General features: G+C 47.6%; 1 protein-coding gene across 2 annotated transcripts in view; it reads left to right on the top strand.

Moving 5' to 3' along the window:
* Window positions 1-24,633, top strand: part of LOC135904229 (uncharacterized) — a 141,733-nt gene that overhangs the window by 37,367 nt on the left and 79,733 nt on the right. For both annotated transcript variants that reach the window (XM_065434869.1, XM_065434870.1), the window contains exon 3: window positions 19,945-20,146. In XM_065434869.1, the coding sequence (XP_065290941.1) occupies window positions 19,945-20,146 (202 nt within the window). The remainder of the gene's footprint in view (window positions 1-19,944; window positions 20,147-24,633) is intronic.

Below are 24,633 nucleotides of genomic sequence, written 5' to 3'. Positions count from 1 at the left end.
TGACATTTATGTGTTTCCCCAGTAAGCAATGCCGTAATTAATGTGACTGTGAATGAAGGCAAAGTATAATGCTAATAATGCGTCTTTAGATTTATTTATTTATTTATTTATTTATTTATTAAAATACCCTAAAGGCCCTCTAGGAGAGGGTATTACATAGGGGGGGCACACGAAACACACTAATAAGAATATGCGAAAAAATAAAAAATAGTAAGAATAAACAATTCAACAAACATTGTAAGAACACCACAAAATACGCATGCACCACTATTGGAAGTGGATTAAAGTTCGAATAAAGATAAGAATGAAGTGTGAAAATTGAAACACCGGGGCTTCAAGGATAATACAAAAAGGAAAAACTGCAATACGATGACAAACAAGATGCAAAGGTATTCAATTAGCCCTGAAAAAAAAAACTAACACCAAAGACACACAGAGACGTCAAATTCTGATATGAGTCCACAGCATCTATGAAGTTGATCGGTGTTAACTTCAGTGGCAATATCAGATGGTAGGTTATTCCAGTCAGGTATGGTTTTGGGGATGAATGATAGTGCGTAATGGGCCGAGTGGCAAGCTGGGTGTTTGACTTTGTAGGGGTGATCGCGGCGAGGAAAAATGACAGGGGGTGACTGAAAGAAGTCGTCGCGCAAACGATCATGATGATAAAGTTTGTGAAAGAGAGATAGGCGGGCGCGTTTCCGTCGTAGTGATGGCGGAGGCAGTTCGGCACGGATTTTTAAAGATGTAACGCTGGAGTACGGAGAAAACTCTGAAAAAATGAAGCGAGCAGCATGGCTTTGCAGGGATTTAATGTTACGTATAGTGTAGTCTTGGCTCGGGTCCCAGATGACACATACATATTCAATTTTAGGCCTGATTGACGTGGTGTACGCGAGTTTCTTGAGATGTGAAGGCACTTGCTTTAGTCTGTGTGTCATGATTCCGAAAGTACGGTTAGCAGATGCAAGAGTGACGTTGATGTGATGATGCCATGTTAGATCCGATTGCAAGTTGATTCCTAAGTATTTGTACGTGGTAGCAAGTTAGACAACATTGTAAACTATAAAGTATGAAGTTGGAATACGGGAAGAGGAGTGCGTAAATGACATGCACTTAGTTTTAGTATGATTTAGGGTCATTTGCCAGTCTGAACACCATCTGTTTATTGCGTTGACGTCTGACTGCAATGCTTGATGGTCAGTGTCAGTAGAAATGGTACGGTAAATTACGCAATCATCGGCGAACAGTCTTACTCTGGGCGACATGCAGTTAGGCAAGTCAGTAATATAACTTAGAAAATGCAAAGGACCAAGCACGCTCCCTTGTGGAACACCGGACGTGACAGGAATAAAAGGGGAGTTGCAATGCTTCTTATTTGTGAATTGAGTTCGAAATGACGAGAAATCTTTTATTCATGCAATGACTTGTGCGTCAATGCTAACATGTTTAAGTTTCAGTAGTAGCCTGTGGTGGGGAACGCGGTCAAAAGCTTTGGAAAAATCTAAGAATATCGCATCGACTTGGTTGCCAGCGTCAATACATGAAAGCAAGTCATTAGTAAACCCTGCAAGTTGCCCACCGCATGAATATCCCTTGCAAAAGCCATGCTGGTATTAGAAGATTATGTTATGTTCTTCTAAGTATTTTATGATTTGAGAATGTATGATATGTTCGAGTAGTTTGCAAATGGTGCTAGTTATCGAAATAGGCCGGTAGTTAAGCGGTAATGAGCGATCGACAGATTTAAAAATTGTTAGGACCTTGGCTGTACGCCAGTCATTAGGAATTTGGCCGGATGACAATGACTGAAAAAAGAGCGCACAATATTCCCAAAATGCTTTGCGATGCGCTTTTAAGCAACTTGTTGTTGCACCCAACGTGGTCAGGTGCAGATGATACCTTACGATTATTAAGTAGTGATATGATACCGGACTCGGTAATAATTATCTGCGGCATGATGATATCGGAAAGTGTACCTTGGTTTAGGCATGAAGTGACGTCCTCGCGGGTGAAGACAGACGAGAATGCATTGTTTAATATTTGTGCATACTTTGACTCAGGAACAGTGGTGCCTGTGGGATCGGTAAGCACAACATCGGGGTGATTGCTTGGACTTATTACTTGCCAAAATTTACGAGGATTGTTAGTAAGCATAGATGACAGGTCGTGGTTGAAAAAGTGACGATGACTGGAGTTAAGTAACTCTTGGTATTCTTTGTCGCACTGTTTGTATTTAAGCCACGATGGTGCAAGACTGGATTTCTGGGCTTGCCTGCACAAACGCTTTTTTTTTGTTGTTTAAACGACGAAGTTGCTTGTTGAACCATGGCGTAGAGCTCCTACTCCTAATTGTTATGGACGGTATACATTTGTTAACGACGTCAGTAAGCATATTTTTGAACGCGACCCAGTTTTCTTCAACTGTACGAGACAAGAAGTAATTAAGAAACTGGTCTGCACAAAAGAGATAATTGTGCATTCATTCCATCAATGTTAGCTCTGCTATAGCATTTAATTTTTTTTCAATGACCTTCCTACTGTTATGCCGACAAACAATGTCCCCAGTAATGACGTCATGATCGGAGAGCCCATCTAGGTGACTAATGTTGGCGCAAATGTTAGGGACATTAGTAAGGATTAGGTCAAGCTTACTGGAGCATGTGGCAGTGCGCCGTGTGGGTTGCATGATAAGTTGGGATAATAAAAAATCTAGACATGACTGAAGAAATGCATTCGATTCTCTTTCGCTCTCCATGACAGGTAGAGTTGCCCAATTGATGCGTGGATAATAAAATCCCCAAATATTAATAACACACAATTTGGAAATCGGTTACACACTTCACTCAAAATGCGATAGAACTCTTCAACAAAAGCACTGCCCATATCAGGGGGCGATAAAAAACACCAATAAGTATGTCAGTACTGCTACCGTTTAACAACACCCATACACATTCAAGAAACGTAGAAATTATGATGGGTACACATGATAATTCTTTTTTATTGCCAACAGAGCACCACCGCCTCTCCAATTTGACCTGTCGCAGCGAAATCTGTTAAACGTCACCTCGGTAACAAAAATGCTGTCGTCGGGAACATCGTCCGTAAACCACGTTTCCGTGAACGCGATTAAGGATGCAGTGCATGAATCGATAAGCGAGGAAATGGGAACAGCTTAAGAGAGGATACTTCTGGTATTTGTGTAGAGGAAAGTTAATGCGGTATTATGGCGAGGCTTATGAACTGACGGAAAATAAGGGTTGATTACTCGAGCTGCGGCAGGAGAATGATTGGGTCACTCGTCAGCATTTCTGTGGGCGCCGCCCTTTAACTCTGGCGCATCATTTCCAGACGTTTGTAAACGGACTGCGCAGTTGGCATCCGTGTCCCAGACGTAAGCGTCATCATTTAGAATGAGCTTGGTGAAAGCAAGGCGGGGACGATCACCCTCCTTGTTTATTGACTTCGAGAACTGCCAAAGCTTTCGGCGCTTATCGCGCACGGCAACAGAGTAGCCCCGTGCTATCCTGAAATCTGTTTCCTTCAGCTTGCTGCCAATGCTGAGCAGAGTCTCGATTTCTTTTTCATTATAGAATTCAGCTATTATTGGCCGATTTTTCTCGGCTGAGAACCGACCCAGGTGGTGGGCCCTGGCAATATACTGTACTGAAACCCCCAGTTTATTTTTACAAAATTCTCGAACTATACCCTCGGTACTGTCCCACGTTTCTGAATGGTCGGTGTCTGCAATGCCAAAAAACAGTGCATTCGATCGTCGTGAACAGTTTTCGAGGTCATCAATTTTCTCTTGGAGTTGGCGAACGTTGCTGTCAAAGGTTTATGGAAGTTGCGTTGGAGGCATAGGCACACATTTAGATTCAAGGTCATTGACGCGTTTAGTTAGCGCATCTAAGTCATTCTTAAGGATGCTATGCATTTCTAGAACTTTATTTACAGATTCTAGAAGGCTCGCGTTATTTGTCTCGAGACGCCTAATTGCATCGCACACTAAGTCAAGCTTCTCCTCCTGTGCCTTTGTCATCGGACCAGGGCTCGACTCAATATAACCACCTAAGAGCAAACGACGCCACAGGCACAAAGCCGCGGAACGAAAACGCTTGCAACAATCTGGTGGCCACGACACCGCAACAAGACAGACATTGTTATCACGAAAGGCGTAGGAATCGTGGTAGCTAACCTGTACAAATGCAAACGGGGAGAACAACATCGCAACTGCGGTGGCGTGGCCCGACGTGTCGAAGATGTTGGCGCCCTTTTCACACTGCGAATGAACTGACAATGTTTCATGTTGCCAAGCGAAGTGTGCTCCCGTGTCCAGAAGTGGCGGTGTATGTAGCGGCCGGCTCGATGATAGGACGCACTGTTCCATTCCCAGGGCGGCGGTCCTAGTTGATGCGTCAGCACACCATCCGTCCTTTATCTTGAAGAGCCGAGTCGAAGCAATAGGCGTCAGCAGACTAAGCCCAGTCACAAGCGCCTGTACAAATGCAAACGGTGAGAACAACATTGCAACTGCGATGTTGCGATAAGTGGGGTCTTGATTTGAATAATGCTCTAATACAGAAGATACACTTTTTCTTAATAAAGACAATGTGTTGTGTAAACTTAAGTTTAGATTCAAATTTGATGCCCAAGAATGATTCACACTCGGAGACGAGTGTGTGATGACCATCTACAGTTATCTCAGGTAAGCCAGGTTTCTTCTTCATCAGATCATCAGATCAGGTTTCTTCTTCATTCTTTCGCTAGATCGAAAAATCATGAATTGAGTGTTTGAAGGATTGATAATTATGTGATTGGAGGAACGCCAAGCAGCAATATGGTCAATCTCATTGTTTAGTTTAATGATAAGTTTGTTAAAGAATTATTACGCAGCGAGATAGTGGTATCGTCTGCGTATAATACGCTGTGTGCCGACGTCAGACAAGCTGGTAAATCATTATTGTGAATAGAGAATAATAAGGGACCTAGTATGGAGCCTTGTGGTACACCTTGGTTAATAACTTTAGTATCAGAAGAAGCACCTCCAAAAGAACTATTTTTGCTCTATCATGTAGGTAATTTTTTAGCAGTTTTACTACTGGACCGGTAATTCCCAGGGCTTCTAGCTTAGTAAAACGTGTGTTGTGATTAATTGTATCAAAAGCTTTCGTGAAGTCCAAGAATACCGAACCAACGAAATTACCCAAATCTATAGAGTGACTAATGTATTCGGTTAGAGATATTAAAGCTAAGTTATTCGAACTGCCTGCGCGAAAACCAAATTGAGAGGATTGCGTCAATTTTTTTAATTATTTAGGCGCTTACAAAATAACTTGTCCACTAATTTACTAATCGACGACAGAATATAAATATGACAATAGTTAAACACCTCCGTTTTTTCACCTTTCTTGTGTGCAGGAATAATCTTAGCCCTTTTAGGCGAAGTGTGAACAATACGACCTTAAAATATTATTAAGTGTAATACAAAATGTATCACAAATAGGCGGTGCAACAAGTTTAAGATGAAATACAGAAATATTATCTAAGCCAGAGCTAGAATTCTTTAGAGCTAATCCCATGGAACATACCTCATCCGCAGTTACGGGAAAGAGAAAAAAAGAATGATTGCAGCGGTACTAGGGATAAGTAGTAGTCATGGACGACTGATGTATACATTGTAGAAGTAGCCACTGAAACTATTTGCTGTGCTAGAAGAATCTGTACGAGTTTTATTTATGTAAATCATTTTATCATTATTATTACCGGACTTAGGTAAGTTCGTGAACGCATTAAGAAGTTGCCATTGCTTTTTACGATTGTTCTTGTACTTAGCAAATTTATTTTCGTAACACTGTCATTTAGACTTCTTTAGCAAGTTATGCAAAATGTTACAATAATTTTTATAAGCTTGCCGCTAAGCGTACATTAAAAAGTTTCTTTTTAGTCTTTTTGTATACGTCCTCTTTCTTTCCCATACTAGTCAGTAGACCTCCCGTTACCCAAGGGTTACCGGGAAACTTAGAATGTTTCTTGCATCGGACGGTAGTGGTGTTAGCGTGAACAGCCTGTAGAAAGATGGAACAAAAATTTTCAGGAGCTTGATCGGGATCGTGCAGGGAGTTAATTGCAGACCAATCAGTACTTGTTATAGTGTTAACAAAACTGTCTCGGTCAAGCTTGGATGAAAAGTACCAAGGCTCGGACTGAGGTATTTCGGCCTCAAAGGAGACGAATATTGGCACTGGGTCTGTGATCTCAGTATATATGACACCAGAGTTTGGAGCTGGCGCCTTGTTAGTCATAGCATGGTGAAGAAGCGTGTTGGTACCATGAGTAGAACACCTAGTAGGACAGATAATTAATTATTCCAAGCACAGGCGCCGTAGTTCCAAGTCCTGGGAAGATGCAGAGTCAGCCTACTGAGTGTGCGCAGTGTGCTCTGCAAGGCAGCTGGCAGGATGAGGCCGTCTGCTGCGTCAGAGGGGAGGCACGGTGATATGGACTGTAGACAGCGGGAAACACGAGCTGGAGTAAAAAAAAATTACCGACGATTACGTTACTTCCTAATGCGAAATTTGAGCGCAGCAAATAAGCTGTTTCACCTTTTCGATAGATTGAGGCAAAGAAATCGAGCAACACATGTATGCGCTATCACAGAATTTTTTTTTTATTTTTCACACGTATTCCTTTAACAAAGACTCCATTAACAGTTCTTGACAGTCATGAAGGAAGCTTTGTGGTCGGAGAAATAGACTGATATATGTTCGACTTGGTACACCAATGCTTGATTCTCAAAGACGAGATCTATACAAGTACCTCGCGAGGTTGTCACAGCCGTGGGACGCGTTACGAGCGAGAGGAACGGGATGTTCTCCCGCATAAGTGTTAGGAAATTGCTGTTTGTCTTTATGTCAACATTAAAGTCCCCCACTACTAACATCGGTGTGGATCGATGGACGGTTAATGCGAGTTGCAGGAAGTGCACGACGTCTTTCGTGAGTGCGGTAGCGGACTCACGAAAGCGGTATCAGTCGGTCGCTGCTAGCGCTGGGGGGATGAAAGGGGGGCGGAGCTGGTTATGAGGCCGACGACAACGCGAAACCCAGGAACGGACGCCAAAGAGCCATTTGTGTAGCCAGCCCTCCTCCACAGTCTCTCCTCCTCCCTTCCATCATCCTCCCTCGCCCGGAGAGCCGACAGCGCGCATGCGCGGCGGCGGAGCAGCGGCGCATGCGCGGCGGCGGAGCGCGGCGGCGGAGGCGAGCTGGTTACGAGGCCGACGCCGACGACGCCGACGACGACGCGAAACCCAGGAACGGACGCCAAAGAGCTGCGCTCTAAAATGTCGGACGGTTAGGCTGCGTCCTGTTTTGTTGCAGCGGCTACTCACAGCGGCTAATGTTTCAGCGGCTAATGATGAGCTTCTGTTCCGAGGCCACGTAATCAGCAAATCTGGAAGCAACCTCGACCCGCTAAAGACAGCTGCGATCGCAATGTTCCTGCAGCCCATCGAGATGAAGGTAGTGCGTAGGTTCCTTGGCATGTGTGCCTACTGCAGGGGCTTTGTCAAGGACTTTTCTCGCATCGCCGAGACGCTCGCTCTTCTAAGCAAATGTGATGTTAAGTTAAAGTGGGAAATGCCTCAGGCCCATGCATTTCAAGGACTCAAAAGACGCATGCACCCGCCACCAGTACTTCCGCACTTCGACAAGGACGCCTTTGCCGAAATCCACACTGACACTAGCAGCTTAGGCCTCGGTGCCTTCCTATTCCAGAGAAATGACGGACTTGAACGGCTTACGATAGACGGTCGCTGTCGAAAACGAAAGGCAAATATTCTAGAACAGAAAACGAATGCCTCGCCATCATTCGGGCTACAGCAAATTTATACCCTGGCTTACATGGCAGGCAATCCAATGTGGTCAGCGACCATTGCACGTTGTGTTGGCTACCAAACTTAAATGACCCTTCAGGACGGCTCCCGCAGTGTAGCCTCAGACTGCAAGAACGTCACATCACTGTAATCTAGACGTCCAGAGGAAAATACTCAGATGTTCATTGGCTGTCACTCACCCCTATTGACCCTCCGCCGCAAAATGACGAAGATGACGACGCCTCCCTTAGAATATTAGGCGTGCAAGACTTCGCTGAACAGCAACGAATAGACACTCAGTTAAAATGCCTCGTCGAGTATTTGGAAGAGAACACCATCGTTGTCCCTAGGGCATTTAAGTGAGCATTGTTTTCGTTCTCGCTTCAAAACATTCTACTCGTAAGGAGGAACTTCTCACCAGTCCGCGCCAACTACCTTCTTGCTGTCCCCTCAGCGCTGCGTCCAGAAGTATTGCACACTCTACATGACGATCCGCCCTCTGGGCACGGCAGATTCTCGCGGACGCTGTGGAGGATCGATTAAAAGTATTACTAGACGCACTTGACCACCGATGTCTACCGTTACGTCAATACATGCCGAGACTGTCATTGACGCAAGACAGCACCGACAAAGCCAGCGGGTTTACTACAGCCTGTTAAGCCTCCTCGCCGACCTTTTCAGCAGTTAGAGATGGATTTGGTCGGACCGTTTCCGACGTCAACATTCGGAAATAAGTGGATTTTCGTTGCGATGGACTGCCTTACCCGCTTCGTTGAAACAAGATCTGCCGAAAGGTAGCGCCTCCAAAGTGGCGAAAGTTTTCAATGAGAACAGCCTGCTGCGACATGGTGGCCCAGATGTCCTCATCAGCGAGAGAGAAATGTCCTTCACAGCAGAGATAACCCAAGCCATTCTGCAATACAGCTGGACAAGCCACGGGAGGCCAACTGCCTACCACCTGCAGACGAACGGTATCACGGCGCGCCTGAACAAGACCCTCGCCGACATGCTAGCAATGTATGCGGACGTCGAGCACAAGACGTGGGACGCGGTCCTCCCGTACGTAAGCTTTGCTTAAAACACGGTGGTCCAAGAAACACAGATCACGCCGTTCAAGCTGGTTACGGCAGGAATCCGACGACTATTCTCGACGCCAGCTGCCGCACGTCTGCGACGAAGAGGATTTTCACAGCGCCTCCTATCTCCACTGCGCTGAAGAAGCCCTACAGCTCGCCCACCTGCGGATGAAGAACCAGCGGAGGACCTAATTCCGACATTAAAAGCTTCGAAGACACTAAGTCGTGTACTAATCCGGCGATCGTGTTTGTGTTTGGAACGCAATATGCCGACGAGGACTTAGCCAGAAGCTTTTACGCCGCTATTTCTGAACCAACAAGATCATTGGATGTATTGGAGCACTCGATTATGAGGTCGTACCAGACAGCATTTCGCTATCACAGCGGTGCCGCTGAAGAGCTGCAGTAGTCCATGTTTAGCAACATAAACCTTTCTAGCTGCGCTAACAAATTTTGGGACTTTGCATAGCTGAACTTTGGATGTTCTTTGGACTGTGTTACGTTAGAGTGTTTCATTGTTTTTCGTTGCTTTTGTTTGATAAGTGTACTTTTGTGTTTCACTCTCCTGTTACCTTTATATCACCGGCACGTTATTTGAAAGGGGGGCATTGACACGTGGATTCGTTTACCTTTTACGGTTGAGTGGTTTTGACCACCTTACAAATGTTATCGCTCAACGCAGGACGCGTCCGCATGCATCGGAAGTTATTTGAAAGTTATCGAAGCTGGTTACGCTGTCTGTTGTTGCCAAACCTTCTGTTCTGATTGCACGTAGACGCGGCGCGAATGGTGTAGAACTCTCTGGAAGATATGCAGGCACCAGCGATTACTCTGGAATGTTCGGTGGCTCTAGTGTAAAAGCTGACGCGCTGATAAGATTTCGACGGTCGCCGAACCGTGATCGCCGCTGTCGCCATTCTTCGAGTGTGGGGGGGGGGGGGGGGCGGCTTTGTGGGAACAGGTTCGCCCAATAAAAGTTAGTTTCATCTTTCACATGTTGCTACTGTGTTCTTTACGGTCACTACCACGTGACAACAGACATGTTTAGAATACTGTGTGTCGTCTTACGTATGTTAAACATAAGCGCCTTTGCGGGACATTACGGTGCGTATCCTTTCAAGTCTATTAGTTTACCTAACGGAAGCACGAACGTAAAGAAAACGATATAAAACAGGGCACCGTCTGGTGTCTCGTGCCAAACGTATCCAAACTAAGCAACCATGTAGCTGTTGCTATGTGGACGGGTCTCGTTAGGCGTACTGGCGCCAGAATTGTCGAACAATCTCAGAAAATGTACGTGGTATGCGCTCATAACTAGCCTTTCAGGAGAGTTTAGAGAAAGCGAAAGCTCATTACAATAGTTACTGGCGATCAACGCGAGTGAGAGCGTAGCCACCACGAAAATTCACGCTGAAGTGGGAACCATGGGTCCCGCTATGTTCGACAACGCTATTTCTTAGCGTCCGTAAATATTACGGCCGTTAAACTCGCCAAATATCGCGTGTAAACCATAGAAACTCAATAACATTCCGAGCATGCGCATTGAGGACGACGCTATTTCTTTACGTACGTAATGCTGTTACGTTTGGTTGCAAATGCTAAACTAAAGCTGCTTAACATAATCATAAACGACGCAGGAGATTTTGACAAATATTTGTTGCTTTGGCAAAATTAATATCAGTGTGTACGCGATAGTAAATTGGGTGCGTCACCTAACTTTAGCCAGAATCCGAAAATTTGTAAGTACCACGTAGCTGGGCAGAACAAAGGCAATGTGGTTGCCGTCGCAGTTAGATACCCAAAGTATTTTTCTTCTCATTCCACGTAATTTGATATCAGTCATAATAATTGAATCAACTTCTCTAATATTTTAATTAGATAAAAAAGTGTCAATCCGAAAATTGCAGAGCGACGTGAAAAACTCCCGGTGTAGCTTTCCGTTGCTAGATTCTTGCTAGATAAGTGTTTTCCGAGCGTGAAAGAAGCCCGCAAATGCATGCAAAAGTGCCGCGCCACTGGCCACGCCAGGAACTCTGCATGTATTGGCGGGCTCTCACGCACTCGGCAAAGCACTTTTGTGTGGCACATATCGAGCAACCGAAAGCTTAACGGGAGTTTTTGATGCCACTCTGCAGTTTTTTCAATGATACTTTTCATCTAATTGTAGTAATACAGAAGCTGAACAATTATTTAAGACTAATTATCGCATTCGGCGGAATGCGAAACATAATTTGTGTATCTTTAAGCGACGGCAACTAACAGCAGCTTTGTTCCACGCAGCCACGTAGTATGTGCATATTTTTAAAGTCTGGCGCAAGTTAGCTGGCACAGCCTGTACAGTAGAACACGGCCCAGAACGGGAACAACCTTGAAGACAGTTGTTTGGAAAATCGCGTCCTAGATTAGCACTCTGTGTTTTCTTGATTGTCTTAATTTTGATCAGTATGTTCTCGCCACGGTAAGAATGCAGTTTCTCGGGAACAACAAGAAGTACCTCCAAAATTTGGTGAAGTTGCAGCTCAGAGAGTAAAGCATACACGCAAAACCAACAGCATGCCTTCAAGTTTGCCTGCTTTTCAACGACACCGCAAGCTGCGTATATTTTATTCCGATTGAAATTATATGGGAGCCCCAGACGCATTTCTGCCTTCGGTGTCGCCATCATCGTCATGTTCCGTATAATTTCCAAGGATAATACCACCGTCGCTGCTAGCCATACGCTATTGGGGGAGAGCTCCACCACTGGAACAGCTGGCGCCTCCATCGCCGTGACGTAAGATGAGGGATCGCGTGGACACAGCAGCCGCGTCGGCTGCTTCTGAAGTGCCGAAGCGCGCTGAAAAGGAAAGTTTGAATTCGCCACCTGTGCTAGAGTTCTGATTAGGTGAGGTCATTTTCGCGCTTAACGTCTGTGCTTGGCAACCCTTGAGAGCACTATAATAGATAGTGGCTGCAGTTGAAGGCGTCCGACATGGTAGGCCACTGATCGGTGCAGCAGCAGCGGACGTACACAATACAGCCCGGTGTTAGCATTCAGATCTACCCGCAGGACAAGAAGCTGCGTTAAGCCTGGATCATAGACAAAACATTTCAACAACAGCGGACGCTCCCATAGAGCCCAGCGGTCGAATTGACTGTAGCGGACCAAGCGGATGGTATAAATACCTTCCTGCTTCGGTGTTGGGCGCACGCGTTTTGAACGCCAGTTGGTACGCGCCACGCCCGCTCCTCTGATCGGCATGGCGTTTATTTCGTTTTTCGCTTCTACTGCTGAACCATTTTATTATTTCGTAAAAGTGGTTGTGAACGATCTTCACAAGCCTCCACCGTTATGAGTCACGTGCAATTTCACAAAGAAAACGCAAGACTTCGTCTGAAATGATGAAATGTTTATTTTGCTCTAGATAAATGTTCGTTCCGGGCTTCATGTGCATTCAGCTAAAGTGGTGGCCACAGGTAAGCAGCATCATTACCGTACGAAGCTCCACCGGATGCAATCAGGTAAAAAAAAAGTATATTGCAAGCATGTATCATTTTGGTATATTCACCGAATAGGACTGTTGCGTGTAGAGGTGAAGCGTGCGTAAGTGGTAAGTGAGTGGCATTACAGATAAATTCACTTCTACATACATTTCGTACCAAATAGACTCCGGCCAAACAATGCCTTAAAATCTAAAGAAAACATTATTTTCAAGCATCCCTCCCTTCCTGGGCATTATTTAGTGCACTTTAAGAGCACAAATACGCGGGTGACTGCTCGTTTCCAAAACAACTTGACCTCAGTCCACGCGATGGCATGCCTAGTAGTACACAGAGGTGGCTAGAATGCTGGGTGTCAGCCAGACCATCTTACACGCTCGCAGAATGTCGTCTAGTCGCACACAAGACGGGTTCGTTGGTTCCAAAGCCTGTTTTCAGTACCTGAGAAGAGAGAAATGTCAAGTTCTTGAGCTTGTCGGCGTTATCTTTTACGCGTCCTGCCGGCGCCATCAACATACTCCCGTGTTATCATTCTCGGCAATCGCTCTTCGCGTTTTGTACAAGCGTGAGTCTCAAAATAAGGTATATGTTGTAGTACCATAAAAAGCATCACAAACTTGTTCCGCTAAAATTCAGTACACGCAAAAATAACTAACAATCGCCGGGTTGCTTTTTTGCTAAAAGCTTCACAACCCCAGGCGCGGCGAGCAGGCCTCAAAATTATCACAAAAAGTTACGAAAACAATATATTTTGGGGCCAGAGCATGCGTCACGAACTTCTCCCACTAAAATTCAGTACACGTAAAACCATCTGCGGCACACAGCCGCGCTGCTTTTCTATCTGCGCCAGTATGCCGAGCGCGGCCACTGTGCTTGAAAAGTTCCCCAAAATGTAGTGAAATTAGTTACGACAATGTGTGGGGTGAGAGAAAGCGCCAGAACTTGTCCCGGTAAGATTCAGTACAGCCGAAACTGTGTCACATGGCCGAGGTAGTTTTTGTCACAAAGCCAGGCGCGGCGATCCTGCCCAAAAACTACCAGAGTAAGTTATAATAGTGCCTGGGCTCATAGAAAGCATCGCAAACATCTCCCAGTGCAAGTAATGAACTCAGATTAAGTAGGCGTGGACGGCGGAGCAGTTTTTCGATAACTGCATCACTATAGAGGTTCAGTTTTGTGCAGTAAGCATAAATGTCCTTGAAATGCGTCGAAGACTGTCAAACAAGATTTCTCACCTTGCTATAGTCTAGTAGTGCAGCTGTGCCGTGTCGAAATGCAGAGAGAACGCAAAGAAACGCCGGGCGCCCGACTAACGGGCAGCATCCCAAAGGTCGCCAAGCAAGCGGGCTTCACATGCGCAGCCGGCCTCGCTCGCTTCGGTGCCATGTCTGGTGAATGACGCATGCATATGGCGCGTCTGCCATGCCGCTAGCTTGCTGGTAGGTTACGCAAGAAAAGTAACTCGCGAAGTATAAGTTAATTTATACGCAAAACTTTTTAGTATTACCGGGAAAGAATAAACAAATGAAACGTTATCTGTAAGTTGATTTCACATGCTTTTTTTCCGATGCTCGCGTCACCTAACGTGTGGAGGTGACACTAGGCGCGACGTGTTTCCTGTTGCCAGTTTTTGCCGAGTGTCCCCTGTTGTTAATTTCAACCTCTTTGCTTGGATCGCGAAACTTAGCTTCGGGCGGCGGTGTTCGGTACTCTCGATAGCACGATAGGCATGGCATATGTTCACGCCTGTGTAGCAACAGACAATGAATATTGTACTGGATTAGCAAAAAGAAGCAGGGGCCAATTGCTCCCTGCGAAGACCAATAAAGGTACAGTGCGATCCAACTTGAGAAATTATGATCTTCAAGGTTCCAGAACATTAGAAGAAAGCAAAACGAAAAGATTCAAATGTCGCGACGACAAATCACAAGTCACCGTAGGCGTCGAAGTCCCTAGGAATAAAGAAATTATTGTTGAACAGCACTGATAGTGTCCAGGCAACCATGGTTGCTTGCTTATTGTCAAATGCTCATGTGCTGCGGCATAAAGCCCACGGCACGGTAGGACAACTCGCTCGTATCTGAAGCGAAACATTGTCCGCTGACATGCATGCAGACGCTTAGTCGGTCACAGCGAATACGTGCGATCACTGGATTTAAGCGTCATTCTGTTATAATCCGTTTGGCTATATAGACCGCCCACGATAACAACATACTTCAAATTGCTTTCTCTGAGTGACTGCCTTCGTTTGACGCAAGGAACCGGTTAAAACGAATCTGTCGCGGCTATGAGGCGCAGTGTCGCAGCTTAGTGTACGATGTAGGTAAAGAGACCGTGTGTATAAACCATTCTGCGCTTTCTATTTGTCCAAGATCATTATTTTAAACGTGAAATGCTTCTGTCATATCGAGAGTACTTGAAAAAGAGTACAGAAGGGCTCACGCGCAGAGTTTTAATTGAGCGCTGATAGCCAAAGGTATGCGGAGGAGGCCACGTTTTCCCTCAGACTACGGAAGTGACTACAGTGTTCCTGTATAGAGTGTTCCTGTATACAGACTACAGTGTTCCTGTATATGCTCCCGCGGGAAGCAGAGTTGCGCATACCTTTTCCGGCGTCGCTCGCACCGCTATTCGCCGAGCGCGATCACGTGGTGGAAAATGACGTCAAATGATCAACCACGCGCTCCGAAGCCAACATTACGGGCACGGCGCCGACTCGTTTCTGTGAGTGCCATCGAAATTGCAGTAAGCGAACCGTCGAGCGCGCGTAGCAACGATCGGCTCCGGGTCGCAGGCACGGTATTCGAGGATAATAAGTTAATGACTTCGGTGAAGTGCTACGAAGCAGATCATTCTCACACTCGTATTGCAGTATGACGGGTTGCAGCGCACTAAACTGCGCAAATCGCACGGAAGGTGACAAAGCTTTTTACGCGGTGCCGTGTGGACGGTCGAGACCGGCCGGCTCCGAAAGGGGCCAGGATATGCAAGGTCCGTCCGCCTTCTTTACAGAGGTGAGTTCGGCTTGTTTAAGCTAAAGCGGCATTCATCTTGATTAACACACCTGTACACGCTGAAATGCTTACGCCTGGCATGAGAGATTGTTAAGTTGTGCAATTTTTTGTGTATATGTGCAGCGCGACACAGACGCGGTACAAAGAAACGGTGACACGTCTGTGTAGCGCTGCACATATGCGCCAAGAATGTTAACTTACCAACTCGCTCAATTCGCTTTGTTTCATGTACGATTGTTCTGACCATGCCACTCCAGAAAAGTGTGTTCAGAGCAGAGTAAATACTAGCCGGTGCAATTGGCCCGCTGCACCATGGCTTTTCTCTGCTTTATTTTTTTTTTGTCGGCGTTCTGATTTTGCATGTAAAGTCAATTGGTGTGCCGGTGTTCATTCTTTTGTAGTAAGCGAAAACACCGTGCGCTCCCACTTATGAGACCGCAGGGATAGCTACAGAATTTAGCACCCGCAATATGTTGCTTGTTCGATCAGCCTTAGTCGACGTGAGGAATGTGAAATCATTTTTGTACGTTTAATAAGCTCTGTTTTGTAGCAAATTAACCTGAGTAGTATGAAGAGATAAAGAAAAATGTGCTGTCATATAACATTCTGCAATGTGTGAATAATTACTTTGCCAGTTTGTCATCTTCTGTGATTAGTCCAATAAATATAACCTGTTGTTACTCTTAATAACTTGTTGCCTTTACATTGGCTTTGAATTCAGCCCCCAAGGCTCCAAGAACCAGCACTCATCCCCTGCTCTCACCAGCCATTGCTCATCCATTCCCTTGTACGAAACAAATTTGATCTAGAAGCTCGTGCATCTTGCATCTTTTTCCACTTGCAGGTTTGCTGCTACGAAGCAGCTGTTATGTTCGCGGTATGAATAGTAAAAATAAGCTTTGCATAAGGCGTGCGCAAGTGAACATTTGAAATGCCTTTAAATTTACGTGTCTGCACTGCATATATTGAAAACGTGCAGCTGCTGTGAACGACGTTTAGTGATGAATGACATAATTGCAGGCACGATATTTCTGTTGGCGACATCCATTATTTGTCTCCTTTCGGCAGCCAAAACGTGCTCACAGAATTGTCTACCGCACGTGTGTGACGTTTTGTTTAAGAACCCTTTAAAACATTTCTTGCCTTCCACCTCAGCAAGAAAACATCACATGCGTGCTCAAAAACATCGCACCGCTTTTTGTTGCACGGTAATGCGCTTTTGCACGTAAACTTTTGAGATGTTCGAGCCACGGGCGTAGTCAGGATTTTATTTCGAAGGATTGAGGGGGTCCTACTTTATATGTGAATTCGTGCGTGTATATATCTACACACAAACTAAAAATTTCGTGGGTTGGCACCTCTACGGCTACACCAATCGTTGGAGCTTGGCATGCATTAAACGGTGTCATCGTGCTCAGCGCTTGCGTACGGTTGCCGCATGTAGCTCGCGACCAGGAGCCAAAAAAGCAAATGGAACACCGCGCTGGATTTGCCTGCTGCGCGCGCGAGAGTGGCTCCACTGCAGAGCTGGATCATAAACCAGACCTATGCGCAACTCTGCTCCCTGCGGGAGCAGATACAGGAAAACTAATCGTGAAGCCATAAGTCCTCCACCCAATGTGTGCAAGTGAAACCTTGCAATCGGAGCCGACGAGGCGACTGAATTTCGCCCGCGCGAAAGGGAGGAAAGCGGGGATGAAGCGCGCCATCTTCCTTCGCGCGCACGGCTCCCGACGTTGACTGGCGCCGGGAGTAGGGAAGGGAGAGAGGATAGCGCTCTACTCCGGTTGCAACTGCGTACGTTGCGGCTGCGCGCGGTATCTTGAGCGCGATCTGGGTAGGGAGCAGAGTCTAGGTATACGTCGGCGGCCTTGTGCGTGCTGCGTGCTCCTGGCGCAGAGTTTCCGTTGAAGCGACACACAGCACGAAGGTCACTTTGTTCACTGCTGCGGCCCCTATATATCGCGCGAGCGTTTTGACAGCGAGTGTCGTAGGTCATTGATGGTTGTGTGTTCATGGTTTCTGTGCGCGCTGACACCATGCTTCTTAATTTACTTAGAAAGCGAGCGTTTACAGGTTGACATGGCCGAAAGAAGTACAATGCTTACTTCATATAACTGTCTGCAATTCTGTTCCCGCAATGTATGCTGTGCCTTTCGGACGAAACAGCGACGTTTTATTATTATATTACTTTTTATTTTTTGTTAGGCATACTTTGCTTTTTTACTTCTGGTTCAATATGCGAAGGCCCCCTATGCCAATAAAGCTTTAGACACAAATGCGGCCATCGTTTAAGCTGTGCATTAAAATACTCGTAATAACGACCTACAGATTTCAAGCGCGGCTTTAGAGCTCGCCGACGCTCCCTTAATGGTATGGCGAAAGCGTGATACTATTGTGTCCTTTTGTTCTGTGAAGAAGGGTAACCAGCGAAGCTGTACTGGGATGACTATATCGACAACCGTACAGATTTATATGGTTATTGCTATATTGATATGTATTATGAACCATACACGTACCTTCGTGGTTATTATCGTCTTCATTCTGTCTCATTCGCTTCCACAGTAACCATTACTTTGTGGTCGCTGTGGTGCACCGCGATCGGTTGTATTGCTATGCTAGACACCCTGTTGCAATCGCCAAATCTACACGAGACTGGTGACGGGTGGTTGGCACGTCTGCGTAGCACTTAATTACAAACCATTCCAACAGGACGGATACAGTCCAGTTGTTGGGTGCGCTAGGTCGACGTCAAGATCTCCCACTATGACGATCCACATGACAGATAAGATCAACCAAAGGCGTCGATTAGAAATGTCTCAACGTCTCCTTTGGGCGTAGCCGGATGGACATAGACCGTCGCGACGACGGTCCCATCTTCTATCTGCCAACTTCCACACACTCGATGGTCCCGACCCGTCGGCCGCTGAGCGTTCGGCGGCTTCTCGTCGCTTTCGCGCCCATTCGCGCTTTTGCTCTCGCTGACGCTTTTGAGGACACGTTCTTCTTCCTTAGAGCGTACGGCGCTATTTGATCCGCACCGATGGCACCGGCTGTTGGAATCTCAGCGCTGCCACCGGCTGCTGGAACCTCAGTGCTGACACCCGTTGTTGCAACCGGACCGTTGGCGCCCGTTGTTGCAAATGGGTCGCAAGCCCCAAGGGTAGCGTTGGCCTGGCGGCCTGGGGCACACTGGAAGCATCCGAAGGTCCCAGCAAAGCATGAGGCGACTGCTAACAGAACAACTTGTTTATTCTAGCATCGCAAAGAGCGGGCGGTCAGGTCGACCGAAGTGGAGAGACGGGAGGGCACGTTACTCAACAGAAGAAATCGGAGCCTCTCTCCTGGCGTCCGGGGGCAGCTGCTCTTATACTCTTGGCGTCGCGGGCAAGAAGGAAGGTCACGAGATGACACCACGTGACAGCAAGGCACGGACGGACTGAGAGACATGTAGAGACAAGGAGGTGACGCATCAGCCGGGCCGGCGCCGGTCAGACCTCCTCGCTTCACACTGGGGGAGCTCCTCTCCCCGGCTGCCGCGCTTTGACAAGCGTGGGCACACACACACACACGCACACACAAAGACACGTGGCACTGAACACGCCGGGACGCGCTCGGCGGGGATGCGTCGCGGCCGCTCCGAACGGGCCAAAATGTCCGCCGCTTTGAACGAAGCTCCGGCGTACGTTGCATCCGCGCTGGCTTTACCGCGCGTCGTAGGTGAAACGTAACAGCGCGCGTCCTGCCGCTTGCAAGTTTAGCCTGCTGATGACGACGCTAAGGGGATGCTCGCTTGCCCAAGTGCACGCGCCGTTTCGCAGCCCTTCTCGCAACGAAAAAGCGAGCGAGATAACAAATGACGGTTCGTTCCCTCCCCCTCCTTCTTGGCCCTCCCTCTCCCGTTGCCTGCCCGAAGAAGTAATACATTCAGAGCTACCGCCACGACATCACGCGGAAACAGTTCGACGAATGATTGCTCCAGAGCATTGCCAACATCTTGGGCAGATGTTTTCCCAGATACTAGCCATGGATAAATGTGCTGTAAAAAGCTTCGACCTGTGCACGAAGGCCTTTGCCACGATGGCTACGAGATGGCGCTAGAGTCGCGCGCGTCGTCTGTATAAAAAGAAAGCGCTGCACGGGCGGGAGTAGGCTGCAGCGGCTGCTCTGAATCGCGCCCACGCGTCACGTGCACGCTTACTCTCTCCCGATTATCGAGGCCGTCTCGCCACACTTTGCTCCATGTGGAACCTGCCGCTCGAGACAGATTGTCCGCGCCAGCCAATACATCGCGAATGAAAGCACGTAAACATGGGCGCTCAATTTCGCATTAGGCAGTATCGTAATCGTCGGTGCATTTTCTAGACACCGCTTTGCGGCTTCTTCATTGTTTCTCTTACATTTCTGTGGTGTTTAGCCATGAGAAGTTCTAAAGATGATCAAAAAAGCATGCACGTGTGCAACTGTAGTAATCCATTCCACGCTTTCTGTTTTTCAGGGGCAAATCAAATATCAGTATTTATTATAAGTCTGGCTTGCTGTCGTGGTACATAGAAATGAAGTACGAAAACAGTAAAGTGTCTGCTATATATAGAACGGGACGTGCCTCCGATCGTCGTACTATATCTTCTGACGCCGAAGTAGCAAAGGACTCCTTCTACTCATTCGCCGTTCGTTGCCTGGGCGACACACATTTGGAGGTAAGTTTTCACCACCAACTGAAGCTAAGGAAGGCCTAACCGGCTCAAGAAGCCTGGTTTTTCTTTCTTTTAGAGTTCTCAAAACGTGGGACCAGACTCTTTATCAGACTTCGGCGACGTGTCACGTTTGATGATGTCATGTGTGGCGTAGTCGGGGCATGAGAATTGTTTTTTTTTTCGGTGCTACCCACTCTGTAACCACTGAAGCATATCACCACGCTCCTCTGGTGTGCTTAGCCTTACCACACACAAGTCATTTCATGGTCCCCAAACAGCTGATCTTTAATGACGTTATGGTTCAAGCATCGTTGCCGTATCTATGTGTTTCACGTGAAATACATCCCTGACTTGATCGCCAACTCGCGTTAGCTAGAGGCAAGCGTGGATTCCTGGAGGCAGCAAATGCAAACTTGACAATAAATGCGCGCCTCCAATGTGTCCGAAAATATGGTCGAACTACAGGTCATATTAACTGGCGAGTTCCGTATTATGAATACGGCCGCTCCACTTTTGAAACGAAACAGTTTTAAAACGTTCAATGCGAGTTGTTTTGCTGTAACTAGTGTAAAAAATACACATTATGTTATTGTCACGTATAGGTTTGCATCCATACTACCAAAGTACCATAAAGTTGCATGGCTGCGTCGACAAAAAAACCATGCAGATCTAATGAACACTTTCGAATGTTCTTGTGGTAAAACTTTCGTGATGAGGTTAATAAAATGCGATATATTTTCCCGTTTTTTCCTGCGCCTTTCGAATAATGGAAACGTATGCGCCCACGTTCACTCGCTCGCTCCTGATACGGAATGTGAAGACGCTTATGTTAGTATGCAGACCTTCACTTTTCTTTCCTTTCTTTATATGAAACGGCCGGCACTATGCTGATTGCCCGTTGTGAGTATCACCTTAAATTATCATAAACCCCCAGCACCAAGGTATAGCAGGTTTAAGCCAATCGAAAATAAATGAAGAAGGGTGGAAATCCAAAGTGTAATTTGAGAAAAAGCCAATTGTGGAAAAAAAAAGCGAGGTAAGCCGACTCAAAGTGAATACAAATGAAAAGTAAGGAGCAGGAATTACCGCGATGTATAGGTCTGCATTGGCACGGCATGTGGCGAGTCGGGATTCCGACCATTTCTTTATTAAGTCACACAGCAGAAGTATGAAGAGGGAAATTGAGAGAGAAAAGGGACAGCAAAAGAAAAAATTACCGACGATTACGTTACTTCCTAATGCGAAATTTGAGCGCAGCAAATAAGCTGTTTCACCTTTTCGATAGATTGAGGCAAAGAAATCGAGCAACACATGTATGCGCTATCCGTTTGTTGTCGAAAAATGAGGAATGTCACCTTTCCGCACAGATTGCATGCATGAAGAACACAGTCTGAATTGACACAAGTCCGAGTTGGGAAACGCACACCGGAGATTCTCACGGCACGTATCCGGAAGTGGTTTTACGTCATTTTGGAACCAGAGCCGATCACACACTGAACACAAACTTCCAAACGGATTGTCTGTAAACTGTCGCCGGAAAGCATTTGTTGCACCCTGACTGTTTGCGAGCCTTTGTTTGCGTTTGACCTCGGCCTCGGCCGCGCGAACGGTAGAGTCTTCTCTGCGACGGCGATGAGCTTCTGCTTCAGCCTCGCTTACTGCCGGTTGCTCTCGACGGCGGCGATGAGCCTCCGCTTCGGCGGTGCGAACGGCAGGGTCTTCTCGGCGGCGGCGATGAGCTTCTGCTTCAGCCTCGCTTACTGCTGGTTGCTCTCGACGGCGGCGATGACCCTCCGCTTCGGCGGCGCGAACTGCAGGGTCTTCTCGGCGGCGGCGATGAGCTTCTGCTTCAGCCTTGCTTACTGCTGGTTGCTCTCGACGGCGGCGGTGAGCCTCCGCTTCGGCGGCGCGAACGGGAGGGTCTTCTCGGCGGCGGCGCTTAGCCTCTGCTTCGGCGACGCGTACTCCTGGATCATCTCGACGGCGGCGACGGTAAGCTTCTGCTTCGGCGGCACGCACCTCTGGATTCTGACGGCGACGGCGCTGGGCCTCTGCTCTGGCAGCTCGTTTAGCAGCAGCAGCAGCAGCAGCAGACGGAGGACTTCCATCGGTCGTCTCGCTCATGGCTCAGAAAGAACTGGCAGATAATTTCGCAGTGGCGAACGGCAGCGGCAATTTCGGCTCGGGCGGTGCACATATACAGATCCGCCGCCACCGATCTGGCTCTGTGATTGCCACCGCACAGGGCGAACGGCAGCGGCAATTTCGGCTCGGGCGGTGCACATATACAGATCCGCCGCCACCGATCTGGCTCTCTGATTGCCACCGCACAGGGGTTGCATTGGAGGAGGAGCGAAGAAAGGAATTAAGTTCGAGCCGGCGCTTTGACAACCGGAGACTCGCAGGAAGAGGGGGGAGGGGGGCGGCGTGTACACCCAGCGGCAAACGATGGGGGCAGAAGCGCGCGCAGCAAGCGGACAACACGATAAAGGGAGGAGGGAAGAGATAGCAGAGACTGACTGATGCCGCTGACGCCGATAGTGAGTCAAGCCCAGCTGCGGAGTTGGTTTCAGGGACAACGCCGCCGATGCCGACACAAACAATATGATACCCTCGCTTCCGCAGCGCTAAGAACCAGGTCTAGCCGTGGGAAGGTGGTCACGTATTCGTCGACGTGCCGGGGCCTACGTGAAATAACCGGCGCGTCGGCAACTGAAGAGCACCCTATCCGCCACACAAGAACAGGGGGGGGGGACCCTTTCCTCCTCTTTCTGCATGGCGGCGACGGTGTTCTATGCAGTCACGTTATCTTGACTCCCTAGCGGCGTCAGCGGCATCCAGCGGTATCAGTCGGTCGCTGCTAGCGCTGGGGGGATGAAAGGGGGGCGCAGCTGGTTACGAGGCAGACGACAACGCCGACGACGACGCGAAACCCAGGAACGGACGCCAAAGAGCTGCGCTCTAAAAAAGGAAGAATCAGGGCGACAGAAGAGAGCAGGGCAAGAGGAGGCCTAGGCAAGTCCAGCTGGATGCCGGACAGCAGATGTTCGGGTGGGGCGGGCTGCAGGAGGCAGCAGATGGACTGGCACTTGGTAAGTGGCTCCACGTTGACTAACGCAGTGGTAAACGCGTGAAGGCTCGTGGGGCGGCGCGCATCTGGTACAGGTGACCGGAGGTCTCGGGTAGGTCAGGCATTGGGCCAGGCAGCAGAAGCAGAGCGCAGGGGCCGCTTGACTGAATATCTGCGTGACTGAATATCTGCAAAAGGCTTGAAAGCGGTAGCAAAGCAGTTTCATTAAATATATATTTAGCACTCAGCAAAGAAGACAGACAGGAAAAGGAGGGAAAATAAAAGGGGCTGAGCCGGGAGGTCAGACATTCCATCTATCGAGTCCCCGGAGACGAGCTCCACCTTAGTTGGCATAACTAAGGACAATATAGAGCGAAATGCGAAGAGCAAGGCGGAAGAGGTAAGGCAAAGAGAGAAGGAGATAGAAGGAAAAAAGACCAGTGGAGAAATATGGATGGCTGAAGGAAAGTGCCTATTAGGAGAGATCAGGAAAAGTGACCCAAGAGAACACGCGATAAAGACTAATATGCAGTGCCCGGCTTCGTTGGTCGGTAAGGAGAGAGTTATAAATATTAGGTATCACCGTAGTCGAGTGATTATCTTTAAGGAGATGATCAATATGAGAAGTGAGGGGACAGTCGTTCAAATAATTCAGCAACTCTGACCAAGGAGTGCCACTTGCGCAATTAAAGGTAGCTGAGAGATGAAAGCGCAATTAGTTAAAAGGGAAGCGGCCATGAGCGGTGAACGATCAGTCTTTTCGGCGGGAAGAAAGGGGCAATGCGATTAACGTTTTTGATCCATTGAAAAATTCCAGTGTCACTTTTTTCTCGCGTCCAATGAACATTCCACTGGGCAAAGGACTAGGCACGCATCTTAGATTTTATGGAAGAAGGAGTGGCAAGGAGAAACCTAGGAACACCATGGGAGGCGGCGGAGTTAGCTAGGAAGTCGGCCATCTCATTGCCATCGACGCCCTGATGTGACGGCACATGAAAAAGAGACACCCGTCGCCAGGTATAAATGAAAAGGAGGAGCTGCTTGATGTCCCGGACATGGGTATTGGTGGTTTTGAAAGTGTTCAATGCAGTGAGCAATGACAGACAATCGGTGTAAATGTGCTGAGAGGTGAAATAAGGCAGAGTCCGTATGTAGGCTAGTGCCTCTAATAAAGCGAAAGTTCAGTGACATAAGAAAAAGTGGCACTATTGTGTTTAACCTTGCCGAACTTAGTGATATTGCCAGTTGGATTATAAAGTACGAAAGCAGCGCCAGCAGAGTGAGAAGTATATGAGCCATCAGTATACAGTTGGTAAGCGTGCACAGCGGTAACAGAAGGTACCTCTTGAAGTTGAAGGCGATGATCAGAACAACGAGATTTGAGGCTGGGAGGACAGTCGCAAGGGTTCAGGGGGTAAGG

This window comes from Dermacentor albipictus, chromosome 10 (genome assembly GCF_038994185.2).
Source record: "Dermacentor albipictus isolate Rhodes 1998 colony chromosome 10, USDA_Dalb.pri_finalv2, whole genome shotgun sequence".
NCBI lineage: Eukaryota > Metazoa > Arthropoda > Arachnida > Ixodida > Ixodidae > Dermacentor > Dermacentor albipictus.
The sequence above is the reverse complement of the archived record's forward strand: the minus strand, read 5'-3'. Positions and strand labels throughout refer to the sequence as shown.